Genomic DNA, 8013 nt, shown 5'->3' with positions numbered 1-8013 from the left:
TGTGAAAAGAGGAGAAAGATAGACATTGAGAATGAGAATGAGAATGAGAATGAGAATGAGAGAGAGAGAGAGAGAGAGAGAGAGAGAGAGAGAGAGAGAGAGAGAGAGAGAGAAAGGCACCTTTCTCAGAGTCTTCGGTTCCTCCTAGTTCTGGCTGAGCATATACCTGAGAAATAATGTAAGCGCTGAGATATTGCCCTGGGGGAAGCTTGCGACATGAGGAGCCAAGGAGGGAGGGTAGCACAGCAGAACCAGGGGTCCGCTTGTGACCCGGGCTCCCTCGCGGGTCTTCTCAGCTCACAGAGCTGGGCCACCATCTGCCCTGGCCAGCCCCAGGAGAGCACGCCTGGCCAGACCACCCGGCTGGCCGTTGGGCACTCCCGGAGGGCTCTCTGGACAGGCCGTGGAGGGTCCCTGGGCAGCCCTGCACGTAGCCATGGGGACCTGGCACGAGGACAAAACCGGGAGGGGCCTGAGCAGCGAGGCTCCCCCATCCACAGAATACGAGGAGGTCTCCTCTCTGGGGCAGCTGAGGAGCAGCAGCCGAGCAGCAGCAGATCACGGTGACAGGGAAGATGTGCGGGTGGAGGAGGGCACTGCCGGGGGTAGCCTGGGCACAGCCTTGTTGATGGCTGGCCTGCCCCCTCCAGGGGACTTAGGGCTGCCCTCCAGCTGGGAAGACTGTGATTTGCAAGTGGTCAGCAGGGAGCGTTTGCCAGGCAGCAGGGGGTCTTTGGCAGCCACGTTGGCATTAGGGAGTGTTGCCTTCTCCAGAGGCTTCTCCTCCGAGAGGGTCTTCCCCGCAGCCTTGCAGGAGCCGCCCCCTGCCTTTTTGGCCAGCAGGGTGGTCTTGCCCAGGTCAGCTGACCGGCGGGTCTCCTTCTGGCGGAGGGCAGACTTGAAGAAGGACAAGCCTTTCTCCTCCGACTTGCTGTCCCTCTTCAGGCTGGACCGGGACCCGGTGCTGGGCGAGCGCAGGCTGGCCAGGGAGGTGCTGCGCACGTGCTTGCCCTCGGGGGCCCTGCCCTCCCCGCGCGCCTGGCCCAGCCGGGGAGAGTTTGTGCGCGGGCTAGCGGCCCCGCCCGTCTTCTCCGAGCCCATGCTCAGCTTGGAGCCCTCCCTGCTGAGGCCGCGCTCTGAAGTCCTGCTCTTGCCCGAGGGGGGGTGTCCCCGCACAGAGCCCCCAGGGCTCCTTCTGGCTGCTGCGGAGGAAGATGGCGAGGAAACCGGCCGGTGCTTCTGCTGGGTGGAGGTGGCAGAGGCGGCCTCGGGGCCCTTCATGCCGGCATCTTTCTTGCCCGGCCTGGCCGCAGGAGAACCAGGGCGCCCACTGGCCCTGCACGAGTCCAGCTTGCTCCGGGAACGGGGCGCCTTTGGCAAGGCCTTGGAGGGAGGGGGGGAAGCGACCGACCGATGAGATGTCAGGGAATCCTGGCTGGACAAGACTGCCCGCCCTGACTTCAAGCCGCTGCCCTGCCCATGGCCGTCTTGGGAGGGAGGGGCCTGGAGGGGGCTGCCACCATCCGGCTTGGCCAGCCAGCCAAAGTTCTGACTGTCCTTCACCGGAGAGCTTTCCACAGAGTCGCTCTGGTCAACAAAGGCGATCTGGTTGTTGTTGTCAAAGGGGCCTAGAGGGGACGTGTTCCTGTCCGTCTGCAGGCCTGTCTTGCTGGGGGCTTTCCACGCTGGAACATCTTCTCTGAAGATCCCTTCCATGACTGCCAGGGGGGCCCTGCCGAGCGTCCGAGAGCCCTGCTGGCCGTGGTGGCTGCCTCCTGCTTCCCTGGGCTCCAGGGGGCTGCCAGAGAGACTCCGCCGGCTGCCGAAGCAGGAGGTGGCCACACGGTCATCGGCCGACTCTCCGATTCTCTCCAGGGTGGCGGAGGAGCCATGGATAGGAGAAGCCGAGTTGGAGCGCATCTGCAGCTTGGCGGAGAGGGACCACGATGGGCGGACCCCGTTTTCGTTGGTGGCCAAAGGGCTGGTCACCGAGGATCTGGAAGACAGGTTCTGGCGCTGGACGCTCCTCACAAAGGGCCGGGTTGAAAACCCTCCTGCAAGGCACAAAGGCAGAAGTCACCACGTCGCTTTGGCCTTCCCCACGCAGGGAGCCAGGCGCCCTCCTCATCCTCCTGGACCCCCGAGGCTGGCACAGTTCCCTGTCAGAGGCTGAGCAGCAGGGGCAAAAGGCTCGCCCCCAGTGCTGGGAAGGAAGCCAGTCCCCAAGACCCCTCCCCCCGTGTACGCACCATCATCCTCACTCCGCTCCCCCATCAGCTCCACCGATTCCGAGAGGGAAGCCAACGAGGTGCGCCTGGAGGAGGCCGCTGAGGCCACGCTGGGCGGTTTGCTGCCCGGTAGCCGACTCACCCAGTGTTCACACAAGGAGGAGCTGGTGGAACCTGTCATAAGAAAAGGTCAGGCGGGGGACAGCCCAAGGGCCCACAGTTCAAGAGAAGCATCCTTGTTTTTGGGTCAGCGTAGGGTCCTGACAGGACCACTGACTCAGGCAGCCGATGGCCAGATCTCCTTGCAGGGCCCCCCTCCGAGTCGCTTGGTTGGCCGGGAAAGGACGGCCAGGCAGGAGAGGGGCCCGGCCGAGGCCTTGCGGAGAGTCAGAAGGAAAGACTCTGACCTTGTGACCCGCAAGGACGGCTGGGAAGGGCGGCAGCAGCTCCTGCTCTTACCTGCCACGGAACTGTTGGCCGACCAGACGGGAATGGCCGTCCGCCTCTGGTAGAAGAGGATGTAGGCAGTGGGCTTGCACACCTCGTTCTCGGCCAGCTGCTGGACCTCGCTGTCGTCAAAGCAGTACCAGAGGCCATCAACGGAGTTCTTGCAATAGGCTGCAAGAGACGGTTGCATCGGGGACAGCCGCCCTCAGCAGCCTCTCGGGCTGGGCTCCCAAAGGCAACATAGCCCACCACAGCCCCCCCAAGCAGGGAGGAGGAAAGGAGCTCGCCCAAGCTGAGGGGCATCCCACTCTGGAAAACCCCCCAGGGGGAGGGCCCTTGAAAGGCTCTGCTGGGGATCAAAGGGGTCCGAGCCCTGATCTAGCTGGGGGGAGATGGAACAGGCCCTGACAACTGAAGGCCCTCCCAGGAGAAGGGTCGCCCATGATGCCGAAGGGCTGAGCAGCTCGGTTACCTGTGTAGTGCCCCCCTTGCATGGTGCCATGGTGGTTGCACACCGCATACAGGTCGTAGATGAAGTCCTCTGGGTCTCTGCCCAGGCCGTAGGGGCGCCTCCAGGGGGACCAGTGGGAGGGCAGACTCCAGCTGCTTTGGCTTCGCTTGACCACGTGAGGGGTCATGTCAAGGCCAGTCAGGGGAAAGCGGACCATGTTCTGAAGCTTCATGCGCCGGTCTCCTTCCTGGTGAAGAGGGAGAAGGGGGGGCATCACCAGCCAGCGCCGCACCAGGCAGACCCAGGGGCAGCTCCCCGACCGGCCCTGGCCGTAGAGGAGGCCCAAGGCAGCCCCCCTCACCTGTCGGAAGCGCTTCAAGTGAATGATCAGCACGTCAGGCAGCGTCCAGAGGCTCAGGCTGATGCTTCCTTGCTGCAGCTGCTTGCAGTGGGGGCAGCGCCAGGCATCATCGGGGGCCAGCTGGAAGCGTGTGCGGAGGCGGTCAGAGGAGCAACAGGAGCCCTTCCCTGGCCCTACAAGCCCCTTCTTCCAAGCAAGGCAGAGTGAGCGGAGCACAGCCATGGCCAGGCTAGGAGGCAGGGAGTGGCCCAGCCCTTCCTGCAACCCTGCCGTGCTTCTCCCGGCCCTTCAGAGGAGATCCGCTGTGGGGGGGGGGCTCTGGAGCAAGAAACATGCGGTCCTCCTCCCAGCCGCCCCCTGCAGGCTGCCAAGCACTGGATTCAATGCTATTTCCCCGTAGCAAATCAGACAAAGCTGAGAAGGGGGTAGGACTACGCAGGAAAGCTTTGGGGGCGGGCATCTTTGAACGGAGGGAGCCAGGGAGGGGCAAAGCTTCCCAGAGGACCCCCGGGGCCACTAACCCACCTGCTCCTCTTTGGTGTAGAGCTGGAAACACTGGGCTAAGGTGCAGGACAGCGGCTGCTGGTGCAGCGCCCTCTGCTGGCGGACACTCTCAGCATCAGGGATGTACTCATCTTGAGTGTTGATGAACAAGCTGCAACACGCAGGAGCAAAGAGGGCATTTGGCTCCCGTTTATTTCGATGGGCGCCCAGCTGAAAGAGCGACACTCTGGGCAGCACACCAGACCAGGAAGCAGGAAGAAAGAAAAACAGCCCACACCAGGCAAGCACCAGCCCGAAAGAATTCAATGGCAATCAGGACGGGAACATCCCTTTCTCTCCAATGGGCAGCTCTGCCTGGGAATGAGCTCGGCTGCCTTTGCAAGGCCCGCAGGATCGGGGCCAACAGTGTATCGGGGGGGGGGAATGTGGAGATTGGTCCAAAGGGCAGGGGCCACCACCAAAAAGGCACACCTCTTGGGTTCATGGACTCCTCTGAACATCATCTGGAAGGCTGGCTGATGCCTCCCAGATATGCCACCCACCTCGCTGCCCCTGCCAGCAGCCGCTTTGGGGGAGAAGGGGAAGCCCTGCAGAGCAGTACCGAGGACCCCATGGGCCTCTCGATCAGAGTCTGCAGCAAGCGCCCCGCAAAGCCCGGCCCTTCCTTACTAGTCTTTCGTCTCCTTGTCCCATTCGACCACCAACTTCACGTGGGGGGTTCCGCCTGTCCCACAAGACTTCAAGGTCCTGCAAACGGAACAGAATCTAAGTGAGGAGCCCACCACACCCATCAGGATCAGCCCCTTCAATGGGTGCCACCCTCACGGAACTGGGGGGAAGAGGGCAGGTGCCCTTTGGAGAAGCAGCTGGGCTCCATGCTGTTGCCACCCCAGAGACCCTGCAAAGACGGGGAGGCAGGTCCTCAGCAGCCCACCCCCTCCTGCAGCCACGAGAGCCGCTTGGCGTGTCTCCACGTGAGAAGGAGCAGCTCCTGGGCCCGAGGGAAGAGCTCCATCCCGCTCACCGTTCCACCATCAGGTGGCAGAGAGGCCGCTCTTCCTGCGGCAAGAGGTACGTGATGCCCACAGCACTGACCACTCGCAAGCTGAAGGGACACACCTGCGTGGGAGGGGAGGAGAGGGCGGACTTCTCAGAGGACGGGCAGAGGCAAGGGATCGTTCCTGGGCTCAGGCCCAAAGTTAAATGGCCAGAATATGGAATCCAGAGGCCCTCCCAAAAAATACAGATAGTCCTCAACTTAAAGTTAAAGTTACCACAGACCCCTCCCCCAAAAGCTTCTTACAACCCAAAGTTCCAACAAATGAGGACACACACACACACACACTGTCACATGACCACATTTTGGGCACTTGCAACCAGCCCAAATTGGTGGCCGTTTGAAACCTTCTGCAGTCACATGACCAGGCTTTAGGGTGTCTTTACCAGAAACCAGCATTCATTTCCAGTTTCCAGAAAAAACTGCCGGGCTCAGTTGCAGTCGCAAGTCGAGGGGCAGCTGCATCACACACCTTCAAACGTTTTGCAATTTCACTCTGCAATCGAGCTTCTTTCCTTTAAGGGCCCCTCCATGACTGCTCAGAATTGAGCAAGAAGGACAGAAATCTTAGGGGTGCCTCAGCTTCCCCACAGTTGTGATGTCCAACAATGTATTACATAATCTCCACCCAGCATTTTGTTACAGATTTTTCATTCTTTTGCATTTTGATTGGCACAATTTATCAGGGTTATTGCTGAGAAAATAGGAGGGAGGCAGGGAGGTGTTTTAGTAATGCCAATTAAATCTGTAAACAGTCGTATTGCATTTAGTTAGTGACTGCGAGACCAGCTCCCCCTCCAGGCCCAGGGCCAAAGGGAGGGAGGGGCCCATACCTGAATGCAGGCTGAGGGGCGCAGAAAATACTGCATCTTCTCCAAGATCTCCTTCTGCAGAAGGTCCCAAGGGATGGTCTTCTCCAAATGCAGCACAAAGGGCTGGCCGAACCTGAGAAAAGAGCAGCACAAAGAAGAAAAAACATGGCAGAACCCACCCAATAATTGAGCTCCCCGTGTGTGTGTGTGTGTGTGTGTGTGTGTGTGAGAGAGAGAGAGAGAGAGAGAGAGAGAGAGAGAGAGAGAGAGAGAGAGAGAGAGAGAGAGAGAGAGAGAGAGAGAGAGGGAGGGAGGGAGGGAGGGAGGGAGGGAGGGAGGGAAGTCAAGTTTACTGCAAGCCAATTGAAAACATAATCTTACAAGCAATATAAAATTAATTAATTCCAAGTTCAACAGCACTTCTGAGATTGCACTTTGGAATCTTCAGGATGTTTAGCTCACAGTCACTCGTGCCCTTGTGACCTTCTGGCTGGAGTACTGCAATGTGCTCTACATGGGGCTGCCCTTGAAGAGCACTCAACTGGTGCAGAATGCAGCTGCAGGGATAGTAAATGATGTCGGATATTCAACACACGCAACACCACTGTTTTGTGAGCTGCGTTGGCTGCCAGCGTGTTTCTGGGTGCAATTGTATGAAACCATGGAGGCTTTTCCAGGGAATCAAGTTGTCACCTTTAAAGCTGTTTGTGGCTTTGGGGGCCAAGTTATCCGAGGGACCATCTTCTCCCAGCCCTTTCTACCTGTCCAATTCGGGCCAGCAGGATGGGGAAGCTGTGGGTCCCATCAACCAAGGAATGTTGGCTGGTGGGGAGGAGAGGTGCCTTCTCTGCTGTAGCACCCCCCACCCCCAGAACATTCCCTTCTGGAGATCAGAATGAGCCCCACCCTGTTGGTCTTTCACAAGGCTTCAAAACAACTGGCTGTGTAATGCAGTCTTGGGTCGCAAGTGTGTGAAGGTCCCTATTTCCTGGTTATGTTGACATTGTTGCTGAGCAAGACAGTTGTTAAGTGAATTTTGCCCTACTTTATGACCCACCTTGCCACAGTTGTTAAGTGAATCAATGTAACTGTTAGAATCAATGTAATTAAGCTAGTAACCCGGTTAAGTGAATCTGGCTTCCCCCATTGACTTTGCTTGTCAGAAAGTTGCAAAAGGGGATCACGTGACACACACACCCCGGATGCTGCGACCGCCATAAATGTGAGTCAGTGGCCAAGCATCTGAATTTTGATCACGTGATCATGGGGATGCTGCACCGATTGTTAAGTGTGAAAAATGGTCCTAAGTTATTTTCAATGCCAAAGTAAGTTCGAATTGTCAGTAAACGAATTATTGTAAGTCGAGGACGACCAGCATAATAGCTCTTGATTGCTGACTGTTTTTAATTTCTTTTTTGCGTTATTTTAACTGTTTAATTTAGAGTCACTGGTTCATATGGGAGGCTATTATGAATGAATGAATGAATGAATGAATGAATGAATGAATGAATGAACGAACGTAGTAATACATTTCTATAAAGCATTTTTAGCAGTGGAAAGTTGTCCTCCCCCTAAAGCCCTGGCCACAAATCTCCAGCCTCCCCAGATGAAATGGGCCTGCCCCCCGCCCCCGCCCCCCCCCCGTCTGTGCCAGAGCAACTGGTTGAAACCAAAAGGTACAGAGAAGCCCGTTTGTTGTAAATCACCGGAATCATAAAGTAGGTCATCACTTGACCCCCACCCTGATTTTATGACCTTTTTGCAGCAAAACACACACACACACACACACACACACACACACAGTTGATTGCTATGGTGCATTTTTTTTGCCGGAAACCAGAAGTAAATGTCAATTTCTGGAAAAAGTGTTGTACGTCACAGTCGCATGGCTGAGGGATGGCACAAAGAGTCATAAATTAGGGCCAGTTGCCAAAATGCGGTCACGTGATCGCACAGGGGATCCAGACATCAGAACTCGGGAACCAGGTCGGGGTCCATCGTTAACTATGAATGGTTGCTAAGCAACCAGTCGTAAGTCAAGAGACTACCTGTCCGTCCCGGTTAAACTCAGTTCTGAGTATAGGCGCTGGGCTGGCAATGTCTTTTTTAAAAGCGTCACCCAGACCATGACGTACAACTCCCTCCGTTTTGAT

The 8013-nt window shown here is 57.4% G+C and overlaps 1 protein-coding gene across 1 annotated transcript in view; it reads right to left on the bottom strand.

The window, feature by feature from the left end:
* Positions 1-558: 558 nt before the first annotated feature.
* The window catches only part of USP31 (ubiquitin specific peptidase 31), a 29210-nt gene continuing 21755 nt past the window's right edge, over positions 559-8013 (bottom strand). The window contains exons 9-17 of the mRNA XM_015831721.1: positions 5882-5993; positions 5016-5110; positions 4661-4738; positions 4013-4142; positions 3488-3607; positions 3148-3373; positions 2688-2846; positions 2250-2402; positions 559-2054 (exon numbers count right to left, since the gene is read on the bottom strand). Of these exons, the coding sequence (XP_015687207.1) occupies positions 559-2054; positions 2250-2402; positions 2688-2846; positions 3148-3373; positions 3488-3607; positions 4013-4142; positions 4661-4738; positions 5016-5110; positions 5882-5993 (2569 nt within the window). The remainder of the gene's footprint in view (positions 2055-2249; positions 2403-2687; positions 2847-3147; positions 3374-3487; positions 3608-4012; positions 4143-4660; positions 4739-5015; positions 5111-5881; positions 5994-8013) is intronic.

Source organism: Protobothrops mucrosquamatus, unplaced genomic scaffold, assembly GCF_001527695.2.
Source record: "Protobothrops mucrosquamatus isolate PMUCROS unplaced genomic scaffold, P.Mucros_1.0 scaffold_278, whole genome shotgun sequence".
NCBI classification, from domain to species: Eukaryota; Metazoa; Chordata; class Lepidosauria; order Squamata; family Viperidae; genus Protobothrops; species Protobothrops mucrosquamatus.
The sequence above is the reverse complement of the archived record's forward strand: the minus strand, read 5'-3'. Positions and strand labels throughout refer to the sequence as shown.